The sequence below is a fragment of the Sciurus vulgaris genome, assembly GCF_902686455.1.
Source record: "Sciurus vulgaris genome assembly, chromosome: 11".
In the NCBI taxonomy this organism is placed as follows: Eukaryota; Metazoa; Chordata; class Mammalia; order Rodentia; family Sciuridae; genus Sciurus; species Sciurus vulgaris.
This window is the reverse complement of record NC_136472.1, coordinates 50,636,313-50,659,564: the sequence shown is the minus strand read 5'-3', so window position 1 is coordinate 50,659,564 and position 23,252 is coordinate 50,636,313. Positions and strand designations below refer to the sequence as shown.

General features: G+C 36.5%; 1 protein-coding gene across 2 annotated transcripts in view; it reads left to right on the top strand.

Annotated features, from left to right (window-relative positions):
- Window positions 1-20,344, top strand: part of NELL1 (neural EGFL like 1) — an 892,614-nt gene extending 872,270 nt beyond the window's left edge. For both annotated transcript variants that reach the window (XM_079101835.1, XM_079101834.1), the window contains 4 exons: window positions 1,802-1,995; window positions 15,589-15,765; window positions 18,472-18,696; window positions 19,877-20,344. In XM_079101835.1, the coding sequence (XP_078957961.1) occupies window positions 1,802-1,995; window positions 15,589-15,765; window positions 18,472-18,696; window positions 19,877-19,927 (647 nt within the window). In that variant the 3' untranslated portion in view covers window positions 19,928-20,344. The remainder of the gene's footprint in view (window positions 1-1,801; window positions 1,996-15,588; window positions 15,766-18,471; window positions 18,697-19,876) is intronic.
- The last annotated feature ends 2,908 nt before the right edge of the window (window positions 20,345-23,252 follow it).

Genomic DNA, 23,252 nt, shown 5'->3' with positions numbered 1-23,252 from the left:
ACCTTTTATATTATCCATGTTGCAATTTTCAGAAGACTTTGGATTGGGTAATATGGGCTATGTAGATGATAAGAAGAATTAGGATAAATGATGTGTTTGGGGGCATACTCTTGTGACGTGTAAGGTGAATAGAACATGGAAAACACTGAATTAAAAGGAAGTGCTTGATTTCAAACATGAGTCCCCTGATTTCTTCATCAATTCTAATTTTAGTTGGGAAGAGTTAGAATTGGAGAAGATGAATGAGGAGATGAGTGAGGCTTTTGGAAAGGAGCATCATATGATAAATGAACTGAGAATGGAATGGACATGAGCAGCAATCCTGAGGAGGGAGAGGGAGGCCTGACTGTGGTTGACTTAGAATCCAGGCAATGTAATTTAGGATCATTGCCATACTTCTCAAAGCTAGAACCATTGTTCATTAACTAGGTCCAGGATACAGTTCAGTGCTAATATTTGCTCCCTTTAGGACCATTTAACTTCTCTGTATTTCAGTTTGCCTTTTTGTGAAATGAGAATAACTATTTGTCTTGTGATCTTATAGTATAACTCATGGAAAACAATTTTGAAAAGCAGTGAAACTATATATACACATATAGTTTTATATTCTATGTTGTTTGTGTGTGTAGACATATATATATATATATATCATATTTCTGGTAAAATTGATATTATGACAAATTGCTCTGTGAACTTTTGTGGAAAATATCATTAATGATTTTTTTAAAGTTCTGTTCCATTATCCTTAACCAAATGCTTTCAACTTTATACATATTTGAAGATGAACTTTAGGATGTAGAATAAGTTATTATTGTAGTAGTCTACCAGTCAATAGGTGTCAAACCCAGCAATCAGTAGTTTACCAGTAGTCACCTATGGATACTATGTCCTTCAGTGAGTAGACGTTACTGGGTAATCTATTTTATCTCAATTTAAGGAAGACATTTCTTTTAAAAAAAAAAATGTGTTCAAAGGTGGAATCTTCTGCCTTGTGAGGTAATGTATTGACTGTTGGGAAGCAGTACAAGCCAGATCTGGACAGGTATGTGTCTGAGATGTCGTTAAGGTCACTCAAGCTTTAACTGTCAGAATGGGCTGATTGGATTTATGTTTTCCTTCCACCTTTGGCTGTCAGTTAAAACAGCAAAATATATGTATGTCTTTTATCAGCATCCATATCATACCCCACTACAGCTCTGATATTTTTATGGGGGGCAAAAGTGTAGCTGGCCATTGGAATGAAAGTATTTGATCAGGTAAGGCACTTGCTAATGATTGTTCCCACTTATTTCAGCTTTGACTGCAGGATCTTGGAGCAATCCAATTGGGTCAGGTTGCCCTAATTGCCCACTTGTTCCTACTCAGTGGCTTATCTGTGCACACATTTTCTAAAAGACTTGGGTCTCATGGGGTGTATACATAGTTAATAAAAAAACAGTGTTTATGGCCACTGGTTAGATGAGTTCCTGAGCACATCCTAAAGTCAGTTCATAGCTGCTACTGGACAGATTGGTAACTGAAATCAAGCACTATAGGTTTGGATCTTGGAGCAGCCACTTCCTAGATGTGTGACAGAAGACATGTAATTTAACTATAAGAACCTCAGCTACATTATTTGCAGAATAGGAACAAGAACAGATCCTTCCACATAGAACTTCCTTGCAGAGTAAATGAAATAATACATGTTACCAACCTAGCACAGGCAAATGCGCAATAATATTAGTTAATGTTATTGCAAATGATTGTTATTTTCTGAGTCCACTTGGCTAGATTCTAAAGCTCTGTGCTTTGTTTATTGCAGACATTGATGAATGTGCCTTAAGAACTCACACCTGTTGGAACGATTCTGCCTGCATTAACTTGGCAGGGGGCTTTGACTGCCTCTGTCCCTCTGGACCCTCCTGCTCTGGTGACTGCCCCCACGAGGGAGGGCTGAAGCGCAATGGACAGGTGTGGACTCTGAAAGAAGACAGGTGTTCTGTCTGTTCCTGCAAGGTGAGGCTGATGTGCTGTAGCAGAAATTGTAACTGTTCTCTTATCTTCCCCCTTCTCCTCTGCCTCCCCACAGCTCCACGACTGTTATTGACCCCTGGCTCTCCTGTAGCTCCTGAAAAGCCTTCTCCTGTTCTAATCCACAATACAACTAATGATGATGCTGAGTGGCAGGCAAATCTGCTTTAAATTGATTGGGCTCTTGGTGAAAAGTGAGGTGTGGAGTTGAGAAGAGAATGCACAAAGGGGAAGCAGGGCAGAGAAGTCAATGTTGATCCTCCACTGAGAGGCTGCTGGTCCTTTAAGGTCCTTGGGTGAGAGGTTTGATGAGCACTCACCTACACTTATGCAAACTTGCTGATTAGAATGACTCTTTCTCTGAAATGATCTCCTGTGTGAACCTGCTCATATTTGTGGTAACATCATTGAAAATTCAAGGCTCACACACTTGCTGCCAGTCAGAGACAGGTGGACGTCCACTCTGAACAAATTATAGTGATAGTGTATGGCCTCTTAGTAATTGATGTCTTCTTTATAATTCTCACTGCTGGGTTATTTCTTACATTAAGTTGTTTGGAAGGGAGTTTAATGCTTATAAAAATAAAATTCTGTCATCATGTGGTTTTTACTTTATGCTTTGCAAAATGGGCCTATTAAAGTGTTTGATTTTCCTGTGCTTTATTTCTTTTGTGAATCTCACATATTTATTTTCCTTTGTTATTGTTCTACTGTAGTTCTTGCTTGTATTTCTATGCCTATTCAGATGAGACTATTTAATCTTGAGCTTTATGGGCATGGTAACCAAGAGAAATTACTTGCTTAGTTGCCTTTTTCAAAGTTAGAACTCCTGATAAATCCTTAGTGTACTCCCTAGGCACAGAGCAGGAATGAGCCTTAAGAATTTGTTCTCCTACCTTTAAGTCTGCCACACCTCAACAGACCTGAAGTGACCTATTTAGTAGCGCTATATTACTTGTTTCCCGCCTTAAAGTTATACCTGTTCCACACACAAAAATTTAAGTTATTTCCTACCATTTATTGAGCACATGCTATATTTCAAGCATTCTATAGTTAAAAAAGCATCATATTTTATCTTATAGCACAACTTTGAAAGATGGAAAAACATGTTCTAAGGAATCAAGTGATAGCCCTAAATATGGAATATGTAAATGTCTAAGCTAAGCCTTAGACGTTTATACATTATGGAGAACTTGAGTTCCACTGTCCTACTCTAACACTGATAGTTTTTCCAAATCGTCAGATGTCTGTAACACTCTGTGATGATACCCATTCCTGTCTTTAAAACCAAATAGACATCATGTCAATAGACTTAAGGATAAGAATCATATGGTTATTTCAATTGACACAGAAAAAGCGTTTGACAAAATACAACACCCCTTCATGCTCAAAACACTAGAAAAAAATAGGGATAGTAGGAACATACCTGAACATTATGAAGGCTATTTATGCTAAGCCCATAGCCAACATCATTCTTAATGGAGAAAAACTGAAACCATTCCCTTTAAAAATGGGAACAAGACAGGGATGTCCTCTTTCACCACTTCTATTCAACATTGTCCTCGAAACTCTACCAGAGCAATAAGACCGACTAAAGAAATTAAAGGGATATGAATAGGAAAAGAGGAACTTAAGCTGTCACTATTTGCTGATGACATGATTCTATATTTAGAGGATCCAAAAAACTCCTCCAGAAAACTTCTAGACCTCATCAATGAATTCAGCAAAATAGCAGGCTATAAAATCAACATGCATAAATCTAAAGCATTTTTATATGCAAGCGATGAAACATCTGAAAGGGAAATGAGGAAAACAACATCATTTGCAATAGCCTCAAATATAAAAAATAAAATACTTGGAAATCAATCTAACCAAAGAGGTAAAAGATCTCTACAATGAAAACTACAAAACATTGAAGAAAGAAATTGAGGAAGACCTTAGAAGATGGAAAGATCTCCCATGTTCTTGGATAGGCAGAATTAATATTGTCAAAATGGCCATACTACCAAAAGTGCTTTACAGATTCAATGCCATTCCAATTAAAATCCCAATGATGTATCTTACAGAAATAGAGCAAGCAATCATGAAATTCACCTGGAAGAATAAGAAACCCAGAATAGCTAAAGCAATCCTTAACAGGAAGAATGAAACAGGAGGTATCGCAATACCAGAACTTCAACTATACTACAAAGCAATAGTAACAAAAACGGCTTGGTATTGGCATCAAAATAGACAGGTACGTCAGTGATACAGAACAGAGAACATGGACACAAACCCAAATAAATACAATTTTCTCATACTGGAGAAAGGGGCCAAAAATATGCAATGGAGAAAAGATAGCCTCTTCAACAAATGGTATTTGGAAAACCATATGCAACACAATGAAATTAAACCCCTATCTCTCACCCTGCACAAAACTCAACTGAAAATGGATCAAGGACCTCGGAATCAGACCAGAGACCCTTCATCTTATAGAAGAAAAAGTAGGTCCAAATCTTCACCTTGTTGGCTTAGGATCAAACTTCCTTAACAGGACTCCCATAGGACAAGAAATAAAAGCAAGAATCAACAACTGGGATATATTCAAACTAAAAAGCTTTCTCTGAGCAAAGGAAACTATCAGTAATGTGAAGAGAGAGCCTACAGAGTGGGAGAAAATCTTTACCACTCATACAACAGATAGAGCGCTAATTTCCAGAATCTATAAAGAACTCAAAAAACTCTACACCAAGAACACAAATAATCCAATCAACAAATGGGCTAAGGAAATGAACAGACACTTCACAGAAGAAGATGTACAAGCAATCAACAGATATATGAAACAGTGTTCAACATCTCTAATAATAAGAGAAATGCAAATCAAAACTACCCTAAGATTCCATCTCACCCCAATTAGAATGGCTATTATCAAGAACACAAGCAACAATAGGTGTTGGTGAGGATGTGGGGAAAAAGGTACACTCATACATTGCTGGTGGGGTTGCAAATTAGTGCAACCACTCTGGAAAGCAGTATGGAGATTCCTCAGAAAGCTTGGAATGGACCCACTGTTTGACCCAGCTATCCCACTCCTCGGCCTATACCCAAAGGACTTAAAATCAGCATACTACAGAGATACAGCCACATCAATGTTCATAGTTGCTCAATTCACTATAACCAGATTGTGCAACCAGCCTAGATGTCCTTCAATTGATGAATGGATAAAGAAACTGTGGCATATATATACAATGGAATATTTCTCAGCCATAAAGAATGATAAAATTATGGCATTTGCAGGCAAATGGATGAAACTGGAGAATATCATGCTAAGTGAGATAAGCCAATCTCAAAATACCAAAGGATGAATGATCTCTCTGATAAGCAGATGATGACACATAATGGGGGGGATGGGAGGGGGGTAAGAATGGAGGAAGGAGGGACTGTATAGAAGGAAAAGAGGGGTGGGAGGGGTGGGGGAAAGGAAAAATAACAGAATGAATCAAACATCATTACCCTATGTAAATGTATGAGTACGCAAATGGTATGCTGTTACTCCATGTACAAACAGAAACAACATGTATCCCATTTGTTTACAATAAAAATAAATTAAAAAAAACAAATAGCAATTTGTGAATCCAATCTATCTGAACTCAATTTGTCAATGCAGTAATAAGTTAGTGACTGGTGGGGCATTCTCTCAAAAAGGTTTCAGTTATTAAGTATAATATTTAGTAATGTGGTGCTGATTCAAAGGACAAAGGATTTTAAGAGAAAGGAAAGCTCATTGTCGATTTATATAGTTTGTGAAAGGTAAATAGAAAAGCCTGGCAATAGGGTCCTTGTTCAGCCAGCAAAATTGGGATGAATTTGTTTTTTGAGAAAGAATTGTGTCTCCAAAGTTTGGGGATGGTCACAACCTGAACTGAAATCCTTTTAAGGCTTTCTAGGTTACTGGCCCTGGAATTGGCAAGGGACTTGAACTGCATATTGACTACTGTGAGAAAGATCAAACTTTGCTTTTAAGTTTTTGTTTCATTTCAGTCCATGATAAAGCAAGGAACCTACCAATCATTAAAAATTTCCCATGGCTTCATTAATTAACTGTGCTAATAATCCAAGCAGCCTGATTTATTCTGTTTTGGCTCCTAATGTATCTCCAAAGTCTTATGAGAATTAGACTGAAATTGCCACAGGAGATGAGCAATTCTTGTAATCTTATTTTGTTAATAACATGAACCTCTATTACCACCACCATCTCCCTCTTTTCCAAATAAATTATTAGGAAGATTTCTTCCTATAAATCTTTATGTTGCTGTTGTTTCATTTTCTAATTGAATTCATTACCCGTTTATACATAGTTTCCCAGAGGTGGTAGGGAGGGAAAAAAACACCATTTTAGGAGCTGGTAAAGAACCTCAAATCAATTCTGGAATTCATCCTTATAAAATGAACAACTTGTTTTCTGCTTTTTTTTTTTTTTTTTTTTTTTGGTACTGGGGATTGAACTCAGGGTCATTCAACCACTGAGCCATTTCCCCAGCCCTATTTTCTAGTTTATTTAGAGACAAGGTCTCACTGAGTTACTTAGTACCTTGCCATTGCTGAGGCTGGCTTTGAACTTACAATCCTCTTGCCTCAGACTCTGAGCCACTGGGATTATAGGCATGCACCACCATGCTCAGCATGACCCTGCTTTTTGTTTTCAACGTTTGCAGTTCAAACTGTCCTATTCCAATTTTACAAGAAATATCTCTAGTACTTAAGCATCCAAATGGACAATTATCTTGGAAGCTACGAAATAAATAAAATCAAGTTCAGGGTATAAAGTGTTATCTTTTCAGTCATATCCTTGATGCTTTAAATTCATATGAAAACAAATCACACAATACAGAATCACACATGCTAACCAAGGGTCAAGGCTCACTATTGAAAGGAGCAGAGTCAGGGTTCTTATAAAAGGCTATACCCAACCACATCCACAGAGTCAATACGCCAGGTTAGTTAGTGTTTGATACCAACTGAAAGAAAGGCCTTGAAGCATGTCCACAGAAGAATGGAGTTCAATGATAAAGCTAGGTCAGTACAAATGGATTTGAGCTTTTGTTTAGATTCTTTGGGTTTCCTTGGTAGTAACAAGTTTTTGTGCATTTTTAGATCACTTAGTTCATTGGGCCCAGGAGACTGATTGAACTACTTGGAACCCATGTTCTTTCAGCATTATATAGATCACCAAAAAGCAGGTGAAAAAGTTCTCTGTGTTTGGTACATAAATCTTCATTATAGCCCAACTTATTTTTATGGATACCCATATGTGGCCTTTCCACTCATAAATTTGTCCAGGGCCTTGGGAAATTATCTTTATACGCTACTTGTGTTACATGGAAAGATAGAGATGGCCTAGGTTTATTAGTTTCCAGGAAATGTGTAGATGTTCAGAGACGAGTTTGCTGAGGGTGAGGACGAACAATGCCTACCTTACCCAGCGCGCTTACCCAGGCATCAGAGATCGAGTTCTGAAGGCACGGATCTAATTTTATTTAGGGTTAACACAGGACATATGTAGGCACATTATCCAATCAGGTTAACACGCTTGTTAAAGTATAACAGAGTTAGCCTATAGGTGAACTATACTTCGAGGGTCCAAGTAGTGTAAACAACCAAGCATGTCTAAGCAATTCTGTCCAGCAACTGGTCTGAGACAAAGGACTGGGGGAATGGCAGCTCCTGCACACAGCATGAGGCAAGGCAGTGTGGGTAAGCTCACATCACAGCTTTCTGTGATGCATGTCAGAACGAGACCTCCCCTCAGTTCAAACTCAGTCTCAACAGCTACAAAGACCTTCATTCCATGGCGAGTCTTTACCATTACCTCAGTTTCTCTACTTAGACCATGGTATCAGTGACTGCTGTCAGATAAGCTTGAGGAATATTCCCTACAGAAATGTAGCATTTTATTATAACTATTTGTGTTTTTGTTGGGGATCATGGAAATGGAGAAGGAAATGGATACACAATTAACCACCTGTCACTATATGTTAAAGTCTGAGTCATTTGCTATGGGAATATAGAAAATAAAAGATATATTAGTAGAGAATACAAAAGGAGTTCTTTATAGATTCTGGAAATTACCGCTCTATCTCTTGTATGAGTGGCAAAGATTTTCTCCCACTCTGTAGGCTCTCTCTTCACATTACTGATAATTTCCTTTGCTCAGAGAAAGCTTTTTAGTTTGAATCTATCCCAGTGGTTGATTCTAGCTTTTATTTCTTGTCCTATGGGAGTCCTGGTAAGGAAGTCTGGTCCTGAGCCAACAAGTTGAAGGTTTGGACCTACTTTATCTTCTATAAGATGCAGGGTCTCTGGTCTGATTCCGAGGTCCTTGATCCATTGCGAGTTGAGTTTTGTGCAGGGTGAGAGATAGGGATTTAGTTTCATTTTGTTGCGTATGGATTTCCAGTTTTTCCAGCACCATTTGTTGAAGAGGCTATCTTTTCTCCATTGCATATTTTTGGAACACCAAGAATACAAATAATCCAATCAACAAATGGGCTAAGGAAATGAACAGACACTTCACAGAAGATGTACAAGCAATCAACAGATATATGAAAAAATGTTCAACATCTCTAGTAATAAGAGAAATGCAAATCAAATCTACCCTAAGATTTCATCTCACCCCAATTAGAATGGCGATTATCAAGAACACAAGCAACAATAGGTGTTGGTGAGGATGTGGGGAAAAAGGTACACTCATACATTGCTGGTGGGGTTGCAAATTAGTGCAACCACTCTGGAAAGCAGTATGGAGATTCCTCAGAAATCTTGGAATGGACCCACTGTTTGACCCAGCTATCCCACTCCTTGGCCTATACCCAAAGGACTTAAAATCAGCATACTACAGAGATACAGCCACATCAATGTTCATAGCTGCTCAATTCACTATAGCCAGATTGTGCAACCAGCCTAGATGTCCTTCAATTGATGAATGGATAAAGAAACTGTGGTTATATATATATACGTGGAATATTTCTCAGCCATAAAGAATGATAAAATTATGGCATTTGCAGGCAAATGGATGAAATTGGAGAATATCATGCTAAGTGAGATAAGCCAATCTCAAAATACCAAAGGATGAATGATCTCGCTGATAAGCGGATGAGGACATATAAGGGGGTGTAGGAGGGGTTAGTGTTAAGTTTAGGGTTAGGTTTAGGGTTAGGGATAAGGAGGGTGGTAAGAATGGAGGAAGGAAGGACTGCATAGAGGGAAAAGAGGGGTGGGAGGGGTGGGGGGAAGGGGAAAAAATAACAGAATGAATCAAACAACATTGCCCTATGTAAATTTATGATTTTTAATTAAAATAAATTTTAAAAAAAAGAGAATACAAAAGGAAATAGAGAAAGGATTCACAGAGATGACCCTGAATAAGATCTTAAAGGATGAGAAATTTAGCTAAGGAGAGATGTAGAGGAAAGTGAATTCCAAACAGAAGGAACAGCAAACATGCAGAAGCATAAGAATATATGCTGTGCTAGACATAGGAAGAAAATGATGAGATTAGAATGTTAGGGACAAAGTATAAGAAGGGAATAGTTGATCATGAGCCTGGAGATAAAGGCTGGAGATAGAACAGGGCATGACATTTAGAGATAAAGGATGGAGGTGGAGCAGAGCCTGAGTATACCTGGAGGCAGTAAAGGATTATGATTGGCATGCCTCAATATTGGTCTGATTGACAGCATGATGGATGACCTGAGGAGTTTGAAGCTAACTAGACAGAACCACTTAGACTGAGATAAAGGTTCAAGGAAGAAAACGTTAAAACCTGAAAGAGGAATAGACAGGTGAGATCACATGAGAGAAAACAAAGGAGTGAAATAATGTGTTCTGATAACAAATCATGCCAGAGGCTGAGCTTCTATGACTATAGTTTCCCAATTTTGTGAGCAACAAAAAAGTTCCATAGAACTTTAAGACTTAGCTATTTTCCTGTGTGAACAGAATCTATGTACCACGGAGAGAAAGAGCCAGAGTTTGCAAGTCCAGCTTTTATACACTTGATGTTAGCTTCTATTACATCTGCTCCTACATGTGCACCCTATACCCATACCTACTACCTTCATAGGCCACTCTTATTTATTATTTCTTTCATTATTTTCAGTTTCATCTAACCACGGTCAATCACATTCCAAAAATATTAAACTGAAAATTTCAGAAATAAAAATTTATAAACTTTAAATTGCCTGTTGTTCTAAGTTCCATGCAGCCTGGGATATGAATCATTCCATCATCCAGGGTATCTATGCTGTATATTCTACCTGCCCATTAATCACTTACAGCCATCATGGTTATCAGATCGATTCTTGTGGTATTACAGTGTTTGTGTTCAAAAAACTTGTGTGGTAGCTAAAGAGTATATCACAATGCCAATTTTGTTTGTTTCACATCATCATCTCATCATATAGGCATTGTATCATCTCACATCACCACAAAAAGCATGAGTATATCACAATAAGGTAGATTGAGAGCAAGAGAGGTTGTATTTATATAATTTTTATTATAGTATATTGTTCCGTTGTGTTATTATAATCTTTTACTGTGCCTAATTTTGAAATTAAACTTTACCATAGGTATGTATGTGTAATAAAGAATAGAATATATGGGATTCAGCTATCCATGGTTTCAGGCATCCACTGGGTGTCTTTGAGTGTTTCTTCCATGAATAATGCGGAACTACTGTGCTATCATTAATAACTGGAAAATCTGGTAGAAGTAAGAGAAAAAAATCTGTGAGGGCTAGATTTCATTTCTCTGCTTTCTTTCAGATTTTTTAAAAAGTGAATAACATTCACCCTCAAAATAAATACTAAAAAGTAGAGCAGAACCAAGTCTTGAATTTTTCTGGGAACTATAGAAATGAGTATGGAAAGGGATACCATAAATAACCAATCACCTGTCATCTTATAATAAATTCACAAAACTCTGTGATAGCACTGAAAGAGAAAGCAAAATAGAGAAAATATTGGACATGAGGCTCTCTGGAATGATGACCCTTTTCATGACTTCATTTGAACTTTTGCTCAGAAACTGTGGAAGATAACCATAATAGCAACACCTGGAGGACTCAAGTGTCTCTTTCTAACAAGGAGGGAAGACCCTGGTCTGCAAGTAGCTACCAGAAAATGACCCTTCCATCTTAACTGTACTCACTCATGGTATGAAGATGAGAGATGAGTCAGTCTGTGGCTGGGGCTAGGGTAAATAAATTAGCCATTAGATTCTTGCAGTCTACTCATAAAGATGCTTCACTTTGCTCTTTGAACTCGATCAGGAGCATTTATTTATCAATACCTTCTTGTTCATAGTTGCTTTTGATGGTAGGACTCTGATGTGCAAGCCTTAAGATCATGTTTCTCAGTTTTTCAAAGTTGAATGTATTGGCAAGTTTTATTGAGCCCCCAAATCACCAGAGGTTTAGTCGGAGTATAGGATCTCCATTTCTGTTTCCCCCAACTTCATTCTCCTAGGGTAATGTTCCAAATCCTGCCTTTTAATTGTAAGAGACTGAGTGTGTCATACCACGCTGACTCCTCAGTTGATCAGGCTGGGTTGTTCCCCCATCAATGGTTCTGAGACTTTCCTTGCTCCAGAATCACTTAAAGGGCTGTGAAACTCCAATCACTGACTTCTCTCCCAGAATTTCTGGTAGATTTAGGGTGGAGCTTGATAATTTGTACTTCTAACTAGTTTCTAGGGGATACTAATGCTGCTGGTTGGAAAACTGTACTTAGAGAACCATTACCTCAAAAATTCTCTGGTCTCTTTTTAGCTGAAATCACTTTTTCCTGCCCTCCAGCATGCTCTTGACACAGGATGCATAGTAGTAGAAAGCCATTTTTATAAAAGTCCAGGTTAGGTCTAGGTTCCATTTTATTAATTTCTACATGGAGAAGTCATTTCCCCTCACTGGGCCTAGTTTCCTGCTTCATTAAAATGATCATCAAAGGTGTTTCAACCCCAGGGGCTAATAAGAGAGTACTAAAATAACAACTTGTGAGGTATGCTGTGACCTGACTGCAAAATTAGCACTTAGAAAAGAAAAGAAAAAGGATTAGAAAGCACAGCCTGAAAAATTCAAGTGAGGAGGGATAAAAATGTGTCTGGAGCAGTACTGCTAATTTTATAGTTTACACCAGGGATCAACAAACTTTTTCTAAAGAGGGATGGAGAGTAAATATTTTAACTTTTGCAGATCATAAAATCTCTGTCCCCAATACTCTATTTTGCCATTGCAATATAAAAGCAGCCAAAGACAATATGTCAACGAATGAGGGAACCTATGTTCTCATAAAACTTTATTTTCAGAAGCAGGCAACAGTCTGAATTTGGATATAGGCATCATTTTGCCAACCTCCAATTTATGTTTTTATTCAGTTTACCTAAATAATTTCCCCTAAGTCCACCCTCCTTGATTTAAAGATTTCAGAACTCAATGGCACAAAAAAATTACTATACTTTGCAATCTGGAGTAGTGCCACAAATGTGTTGACTATTCAGTAATAAAATACATAATTTAAAATACAAAATCTGTAATTTTCCATACCATAACAAGAATAAATTGTTTTTAAGTTGTCTAGCAAATTGTATGTCCCTGCTTTCAAAAATACATAAGAAAATATGTAAATATTATAATACTTACAGTTTATAGTTGAACTTTCATTATAAAAGTGAGTGAAAAGGTTTAGTGTCTGAGGTAGAAGAGGAAAAATAACACCTTTGGAATTTAAGTTGGGATTTTTCTGTCCACCACAGCTGGGAAAGAGGTCCAAATCTGGGCAGAGACCCAGAGGTCTATGATAAGAGGGCCGACTCACCATGGTGGGCTCCATTCCCTTCCTGTATTTGGTTTCCTGTGTGGTTGTGCTTTGTGAACTGAGCTGTTCTAATCACGTTCTCATTGAATTCATGGTCACCTGTGACATTTTCATGATTAAAAATGGTTTTTCTTGACAGCTACCCTGTAATTCAAAGCCAAAGTGAACATAGTCATTGTTCTGAAACACCATGAAAGCTAAGAGTGGCCCATTTGGCATTTTCACATAATTGATGAGACAGGAAATTGCTTTATTTTGCACTTACCCTGGAGGTTATCCATTCATTCTTATTCCTTTTTCTTTTAATCAGCTCATGGCAAGAAACCTGACATTCTGATTGGGTCTCTTTGCCGGAAGTACAATAAACTCTCCTGAGGGGATTTAGCCTCTTGTTTGATGCTGGTCATGGGTTTGGGCATGCCGGTTTCTGAGACAGTCCTTCTATACCTGGGAAGAGTATTATAGTGCCAAAGAAGACAGAGTTGACAAAATGGTTTCCTGTTGTTGCTCATTACTTTTCTTAGCTTCTGTTGGATAAAATAAATTCTCAGGAATTCATTTGGGGTCATGGCTTCATAAGGTATATTAGTGAATTAAAGTAATGTTTATGAGCTGTAAATCAAAAGACTATTGTTGGAAGATTCCTGGAATCTGAATACTTCTTTATTCAGGGTAGTTGAATTCTCTGACCTCTAGAGTCTCTTGTTCTCTCTTAATATATATACATGCATGCAAACACATAAGTATCTCTGTGTATTATCTCTCCTCTCCTGATATTTTCAGAATAAAATGACTTCTTTTCATTTTATATAGTAGAGCCAATAATACAATTTGAGGGAAAGCATTTTTACAACTATTAAGTTATTACATATGTAGCCAGTATCTCCTTTTCATTCTCTACAAAGAATGTAAAGCTGTCTAAAGGTTTCCACTTTAGCTGACACTATATTTATCTTAGGAAGCCGTATCTGATTCAGCATTGTTATGTATGAAGTAGATGAAGACCCTGAGGGCAGGTCCATCAAGTCTGCAGATGTCACTAAGCTGTGAAGGAAGGCATTCTCTGCCGGATGACAGACACAGCATTTAGAAAACATTGTGGCAGGCAGAAGAGATGAGATGGATCTAACAAGGTGAAAGGAAGTAGGGATAAACATCAAGTAATATATTTGCTGACTCTAAAAAACTAACTGTACAAGATGGGATAGGGTTTAATGAGGTATTAGTCTTCATTACGCTCTATAAAAGTCAACACTATGACATAACTAGTAAATATTTAAAATCAGGTTGCATTAAAGAAAGAACAGCATTTAAAACAAGGTGACATGAGTTCCAATTCACTCCATGTTATTGAAGGCTTATATTTTGTTCTCTCTCTGCTATCTCATTTGAGAAATGAAGACAGAAATTTTTGTTCCACAGATTATCAGATTGAATGTGACAATATGCATAAAGAACTTAGCATATGTGTTGCATAAGACAGTGTTCAGTTTATGGTAGATAATTGATGATGGCGATGATATAAAATACTCCAAATTGTGGAAGGAGAAGGCAATTGTAACAGTGAAAGAATTGAACATGGTAAGAACCAGTCAAGAAGTTGGAGATATTTAAGCCAGAGATGAGACAGCTCTGTGAATATATAAAAACTATCTGGTAAGAAATGAAGACTTGGAAGGTGATAGAAAGTATTGGGGATTCTGTGATTACCAAGGGTATTAATCGAGATCCATGGAGAGAGAGATGAAGTCTTACTTTCAACATTAAGATACAGAGATGCACTCTGTCTCTCAGAGTAATGACTTATGCAGGACAGGAAAGCTTCAATTACAGTCTTGATTGACTTTGAAAGATGGTTTCTATGGGGAAGGTCGGTTACATGTGCTTTAAGGTAACTACCAACCCCCAAATTCTTTAGTTTTGTAAATATTTGACAAAGTAAGCTATAGCCATAAGTGGTGGCCATAGGACTTACTTTATGGACATGAAATGAGACATGGTGTAGAATATTCAGTTTTAATGCTTAAGTGCTATTGACCCTTAATGCTTTTAACTGTGAGTTCTCAATTGCTTCAAGATGGAAGGTGGCTTGTGATTATGATCTTTTCTAATAATCTACCTAAAGGCTGTCTTACAGCAGAATATTTGTTTTAAAAACTGAAGGACCTTGTGATGCTTGTCTGAGGTGCTACCACCTCTGATCTTGGATTAGGAATTTAGCCTTCCTGGTTCCCAGTTAATTCTTCTGTACAAAGGATACAATAAGACTTCCTAGTACAGTTGTAACAGTGATAAAAATCAGATAAGTGCTTTTGAATGTGTTAGGTGAGAAAAGCAGGAGCATGATTTTCCACTCAAAGGAGTTCTTGACCAGGTATGTAGTTTGAACTGCTTAGTGTAGCTGTAATTCTTATTCAGAAACATGATTTTAAGGAAATATTGAGGGAATAAAAGCATTTTCAAAAAACATATCGACTTCTTTGTTAAACTTAGAAATTCTTCCATTTGACTTCTCTTCTCAGGAAAGGTCAGAGAAAAACCAGGGTGTTTGCTAGGGCACATAGACAAGCATCCGTTTTGAGCAAAAGAGAGGTATCTTGGGATGGCCATGATTCTAGGACATCCTTTCCATCAGCTCTGTAAAGTATTTACAAGTTTTGGTTTCTGTAATGTTTGTTTCCCCTCGTTTCCCTAATGACGAAACCTCTTTAACCTCATTTCTAAACAGGATGGGAAGATATTCTGCCGACGGACAGCTTGTGACTGCCAGAATCCAAGTGTTGACCTTTTCTGCTGCCCAGAGTGTGACACCAGAGTCACAAGTCAATGTTTAGATCAAAATGGACATAAGCTGTATCGAAGTGGAGACAATTGGACCCACAGCTGCCAGCAGTGTCGGTGTCTGGTATGTCAGCTTGCCATAGACATTGTCATCGTGTACTTTGGAAGGAGTTATAAACTCCTGGTTTATAGACTTGACTGGTTCCCAGCTGTTTCTGATACCTTGCAGGGAGTTGTGGGGCTATGGCTAACCAAGGGGCATATGCTCTGCCTAAAGATGTTCAAATTGTACTTAAAACACTGTACAGGAAAAAAGCAACATATTTATAGAACAGATTTGACCCAAATAATGTTAGTTTACAGCACTTATTTCTTAGGAAATACAGATCAAGAAAAAACCCTGCAAGATAGATAACTTTCAAAGCATTGTTTGATACTCACAGTCTTTATAGAGCCAAGTTTTTATTTCTTCTCCCATAGCCATTAAATGTTTTGATATGAGAGGTAGCTCAATATAGTAGATATACCAGAGATTGAATGATAGAGACCTAGTATCCAATCCAGATTCTCTCATGTGCTAACTCTCAGTGCGATCACCTTAGGCAAGTCCTATTTATTCACTGATTATTCTTTTCCTCAAATGTATACAGTTGTATGAGTAGCTATTTCAAAAAATCTTTGGAAGGATAAATAATGTATGTGAAGGACAAATACAGTACATGACACATAGCACTTAAAATGGCTACTGCTTTTTGTTAGTATTTCCTACCTTGAAAAATCTTTTTCAGATGCTAAACATTCATGTAAATTAATGGATGTTGTCTTAGATATTAATATAGGGACATTAATGGCTTATTGTAATTTAGAGAAAAGACTTAATTTCTGGACCTGATTCATTCTGTTTCAAATTATAACACAGACCATGATTTCCAAGGAAGGAAAGACTTTTAGGACATATTTTTGCCATGTATGTGATATTTCATCTGTGAGTAGGTTTACAACTGTGGAGAATTCTGCATGAGTCAACTTGAAATGGAAACTCTTAATTGGATGTTTAATATTTGTTGAATTACAAATACTATATGGGTACTATACAGGGACCCATACTATATGGAAACACACATTCAGAGAAACTAGAAATTTCCATCAAATTTTCTGAAATCTTCAGGTAAAATGTGCAGGTAATCTTAATAATATAATCCTTGCATTAGGATGGTATTAGTTCTTTACTTTTGAGGATTATAACTCAGAAATTCAAATTGCAGCAATTTTTTTCAAATCCCCATCCACAGATGAACACATCCAATATAACTATAAGATTGGTTTCAATTCCTGTCTGGAATACTGCATGTCTTTTTCTAGAAGCCAATAATCAGGTAGCCAGAAGAATTAGTATTAATTTTATACATGGAATTTTCATATACAGAATTTTAAAACACATATTTTGTCCCATCTCTAAGGTGATTTATTTAAATAAAAAAAGAAGGTATTGAACATTAACTTAAAAATTACTTGAGAATGATATGGGTCATATTTAATAAATATTTATCGAGAGTTTGCCTATGCCAGACTCTGAATGAGTAATAGTGAGTAAAACAAAGATGGTTTACATCTGTAAAAGCCTTTAATCTTGTGAAGCTGACCGAATAATTAAAGAGTTACCATGTGTTGTAATAAGCATCATGATAACAGAATAAGAGGCTCAGAGAGAAACAGTTCTATTGCAAGTAGCTTAATGGAGTCCCAATTGTCAGATGCTGACACACATAGATAAAGATTCCATTTAAACTGAAATATAGAATCTTCACTAATCATGTTAAATTTTTAAATTTTTTGAAATGCTTCTGAAAATGCCCAATTTCAACTTAAAATTTGAAACTGGCAACATTTTAGTTAGCTTTTTTGTTGTTGTGACCAAAAGACCTGACAAGAAAAATTTTAAGAAGAAAAAGTTTACTTGGGGGCTCATGGTTACTTCATTCTTCAGGCCCTGGGTGAGGTAGAATATCATGGCAGAAGTGTGTGGCATAGGAAAGCAGCTGGGAACATGGTACCTGGAAGGAGAGAGAGAGAGAGACAGAGACAGAGAGACAGAGAGACAGACAGATATCTGTTCAACAGGAGCAAAATATATGTCCCAAAGGCATATCCCCAGGGACCCACCTCCTCTAGCCACACCCTACCTGCCTATAATTACCACCCAGTTAATCCCTACCAGGGTAACACACTGATTAGGTTAAAACTCTCATAACCCAATCATTCAACCTCTAATCTTTCTGGCATTGTCTCATATATGAGCTGTGGGGGATACCTCATATCTAAACCATAACATAACTCAGTCTACAAAGTTGTTGGATATTTTAATATTCCATGTTCCACTTTTGACCTTAAGTGAAATTAATATCTCTTTACATACCAGCCAGTACCTTACCACCCTATTTTTTTTATTCATTTTATTATCATTTCTTGACCAAATGTGTGCTAAGTAAGCATCAGGGAGAAAAAGAAACTAGCCCAAATCCTGAAATCTCAAAACTTAGGGAGGACTTATAGTGATGATTATGATACAATCATAAGTATCATATTAAAAATAATGACAGGCTGTGTTTGGTGCACAGAGAAGCTGACCTAACTCTTTTTGTGGACTAAAGGCATCCTGAAGAAGGTTGATAACTGCAATAGGTCTTCAAGCAGGAAACCTGTCATGTTAACTGGTAACTTTCAATGACCAGAGGTGAAAATCATTATGTTCTCTTTCCCCTCATAGGACTTTGGGAATAAAGTTATGCCTAGGAATAATGATGAGTCATTCTTGGCTTTCTGTCCACAGGAAGGAGAGGTCGATTGCTGGCCACTTGCTTGCCCCAGTTTGAGCTGTGAATACACAGCCATGTTGGAAGGGGAGTGCTGTCCCCACTGTGTCAGTGACCCCTGCCTGGCTGATAACATTGCCTATGATATCAGGAAAACTTGCCTGGACAGCTATGGTATTTCTAGACTCAGTGGTGCAGTATGGACAATGGCTGGATCTCCCTGCACAACCTGTAAATGCAAGGTAATTGGATATTCAGGCTTGAACAGTTTATCAGAATATCTGCAGGAGGTTTACTTCTGGTTTCTGAGTGCATAGGTTCCATGGAGCATTGTAGAAACAGGCTTTTACTTCTCACAGGATGTTCATATATCTGAATGGATCATATGCACCTTGTATAAAGGCAAGTTCCAAATGAACAATGTAGAATAAAATAGTCCCTTTTTATTTTAAAATACAGAACTTTAACAACTGACTCATCCCAATTATGACTGATTTAAGCTATTTTGACCTACATGTTAGAAAGAGAATGAAAGAAATAGAGAAAGAGAAAATATCTACCTCCTTTAAACCTGAAAATTTCATGAGTTCTTTCATGAAACTGTTAATGGTAGAAAAAAAAATCAGTGTTCTGTGAAGTTGTTCGTTCTGCTTAATTATCAAAGTACCTAATTTGGGGGAGGGCTTAATTATTAATGTTATTAATGTGAATTTCATATAATCTTAAGATGTTGCTGCAGTAGGAAAAGGATGATATCAGACTTCACATAGCAAGAGAGCCATGCATGGTCCCATCTGTGCCTTTTGCCACAGCAAACTAAGTGACCAGGATACACTGACACTTGTATTATTTAATATTATTTTTATGTCATATTGACAATTTATTAAAGGGAATTGTGAAGACACATTGACACTATTACATGAAATTGATTCTTAATGAATTTTCAGGAATTTCTAAATCTGATAAGCACTGTCTCCTTATTCATCATATGAGACATTATATTGATCCCTAAGATGTGTAACTTGCAAGAACCCATCTTGGATTTGCCTTCAGATTCTTGTTATGCTTGATTAGCACTGTATGTGGCAAATCATCATCTTCAGGAGATTTATTTTTGGAAGGAATTTGGAATAAGTCTAGCCAATAAATTGTGTGAAAACTTGGATTGGTGGGTTTGTGTGTCAAGCATGCATTGAGCATAGCCAGGGTCATATATGGCACTGCCGGCAGAACCCCAGCAAGAGGGAACCGTGCAGGGTTGATCCTTGCTTCCTTCCCTTAAACTTCTTCATAAGTGCTTTTGTAGCATCTATGTCTGGTCCTTTTGGAATCAAAATGCAAGCTCTTTTGCCTATAAAGATAACAGACCGCTCATGGACTTATGAGTCTCACTGGGTTAACACTTGTGTCCTTTTTGTACAGAATGGGAGAGTCTGCTGTTCTGTAGATTTGGAGTGTCTTCAAAATAACTGAAGTATTTAAAATGGACTCATCACAGGAAAAAAATGGACAAAATGATCATCCAACATGATGAAGAATAAGAATTGATTTTTTAACCACAATTACCAAAGTCTCCATCTGAGGAAGGTGTTTGGGGGTCGCCTCTTAGACCTGCCACTTTGCTCATTCTTGCTAACCTAGTCTAGGTGACCTACAGTGCAGTGCATTTAAGTCTATGGTTGTTAAGAGAAGTTTCCCGTGTTGTAAATCACATTTCTCTTATCAGATCATTTGCTAACACATTTAAATGATCTCATGGTAAATGTTGATGTATTTTTTGGTTTATTTTGTGTACTAACATAATAGAGACTCGGCACCATTTATTTATTTTTCTTGATTTTTGGATCAAATTCTAAAAAAAATAAAGTTGCCTGTTGTGATATTGTCCCATCCACTGTATACTGTGAAATGTATTGACAAAAATATGTATGTGGAGTCCAGTTGCATCATACATATATTTCAAACTGTTGAACAGACTTAGAGACCCACTCATTCAACTTAAACATGCTGAATTGAAGGTAATGATGATAACTTAAAGTGTGGAAGGATCACAAACACAACTCAATAATTATTTGGAAGAAGACTCTTTCCTCCCTTGTGCAGAAAATTTTAAAAAATAAAAACAAAATCTTAACTTTCTATTTGAAGCAGCTATACTTAAAACCTTCCTTGACATTGAAAGCAAAAAAATACTTTGCATTGGTTTTGTGTAAAATTTGATAACTAACAAATAACTTTAAAAGTTATTAATGCGAGTTATCATCATAGTACAGGTGAATAGTATTATCCCTCTGTTATATACACATATACTCAAGAGTCTGCAACCAGCTTTTTCAGTGTTAGTTGATTTACAGCATGTAAATGGTTACCATGGTCTGGTAACCAAGGCCCTAAATTCCTGTCCAGTACTCTTTTCCACTAAAACACATTGCCTTTCATGTGGACAGACAGGAAACTTGAAAAAAAAAAAATTCTTTGTGTGCTTGGTAGTTGCTTGAGAACAATGAATATTTTTACATAATCTAGTACCACATTTTTAAGAGTTGAAGCTATTAAGTTATATAAAATGAATAAGATGTGTAATGACATTTTATCTGAGCTGAGAATTCAAACTTAGGTTGTACTTCCAGGTAAATTGCATCTCATTCTGAATTAAGTTAGTTCATGGGGTTCTGCTCATTCCTTCAACATCAAAAAATCTTAACTTGTCACATCAGTCATGCTAAAAATAATATTTAAATCATAAAATAATTATCAGTTTAAATTTATAATCTTAAATCAATAGTATTATTGGTGTTTATCCAATGGAGATATTTTTATGAAAATGAAGTTCACTACATAAAATCAATTTCATGTTATGTATGATAAAAAGCAGTTGAACTACTACATCTGGAAAAGACTGATATACAGTAAATTAAAACACATCTCTATTTTAGTTTAATGAAGCTTGGAGTGAAGAATTTAAAGATTATGCTTTTGAAAATATTAATGACTATCCAGTTAAAAGAACTTCCAATATTGTTGGTAAAACAAGGACATTTATAAGAATTGTCTGTGATTTTATATATCTGGAATTTTATATAATGCAAATTTAGACTTTTGTGTCAAAACCAGCCCTCTGCCTGTTTGGAACACAGATAGGTCCAACCATTAGCAGATTGTCTACAACTGAGATAGTGTGGCAGAGTTGAGTGGTTCCCACAAATACCTTGTTGCTCACAAAGCCAAAAGTGTTATTATCTTGTCCTGTGCAGAAAACTTTTGCTTATCTCTGATATAGATGATGACTGAATACTGTTGCAAGAAGTGTTTCCACTTTTTCCCCAAGGAATTCTCAAAACCCAACATTTTCTTTTTAAATTCATGTATGTTCTTACTTTATTCCAGTGCCATTAGTACAGATGGCCTTGTCCTAAGATACTCTTATTTTACAAATACAGTCATAAGACTCAATATTTTCATCTTTCCACTTGTGACCTGATGGGATAAATTTAAACTGGACCAACTTGTTGACAAAATATTATTGGTATTTATAGCACATTTTAAACCATTGCCAGTTCCTTTTAATAAGGTACATATACCTATAAAATAATGGATGAGGTTTACTTTTTAAAAAATGATTGAGCCAGGAATGGTGTTACAAACCTCTAGTCCCTGTCACTGAGAGGCTTACCTGAGCCCCTGGGTTTGAGGTCAGCCTGTACAACATAGTAAGACCTTATCAACAACACACTCTTTATATATAAGGTACTTTATGTATAAGGTACACTGATAATCTCTACTGAAGAAACTAAAAGATGAATAAAACAGAATTTTATTTTAAGGATGAATATTATCTGGGCCTTCAGAAGGTACTAACAATCTTTGAACCCATTCTGATGTTCTAGTCAAATATGATACTACCTGAAATACATTCTTGACCACCAAGTTTTAAAAGTTACATTTTAAAGTTTGGGGTCTAGGAATATGATTTAGTGGTAGATCATTTACCTAGTATGTGGGACCTGGGGATTCAATCCCCAGCACTGTAAAAACAGACATAAATAAATAAAAATCTGGATAATCTTCTGATAGTATATGTTTAGGTACCATACCACAATTTGCAAAGTAAAGTTGGCATCCATTTAATGAGCCAAAATAGTGTTTGACAAATCTATCTCCTTAGAGACCACAATCATTGTCTGTACCACCACAAACACAAAGATGCTGACATACATTTTGGCAAGAAATAATAAAAAAACACATGAGCAAATGCAGCTATCCTCCCATTGTTCCTATTGTGAAAGCCCTGTGACTGACAAGAGTAGCTTATTAGGGGAAATGAAAGTTATATACTAGACACATGTCTATTAAACACATTTTGCTTCATTCTTTCTAGGTTGCATATGAACAGATATACGTGCATATATCATATTTGTTATATAAAAGTTGTATATGAATGTATGTAATATTCATGTACAACCTGTAATGCATATTTATAATATGTATATTCATATGCAACATGCATATATACATGCATACATATATCTTAGGTTTTCCTTCTGAACTTTTCAGGCCTGTGCTTATGTCACTGTCATGTACTTTTAATACACATTTACCTGTTATTATGGTTACAAAAGACTTGGGTGAGGCTGTAAATTGTGTATGGCTATCATCTTATAGCACGTAACATAGTGCCTTGCTTAGAATGAATTTTCAATTAAGTCTTTAAATATTGAATTCATATTTTTTTATATTACAAAAAGTACCATGGGACATTGAAAACAATCTACCCCAGCAGTTTCCAAATGCTTTTAAG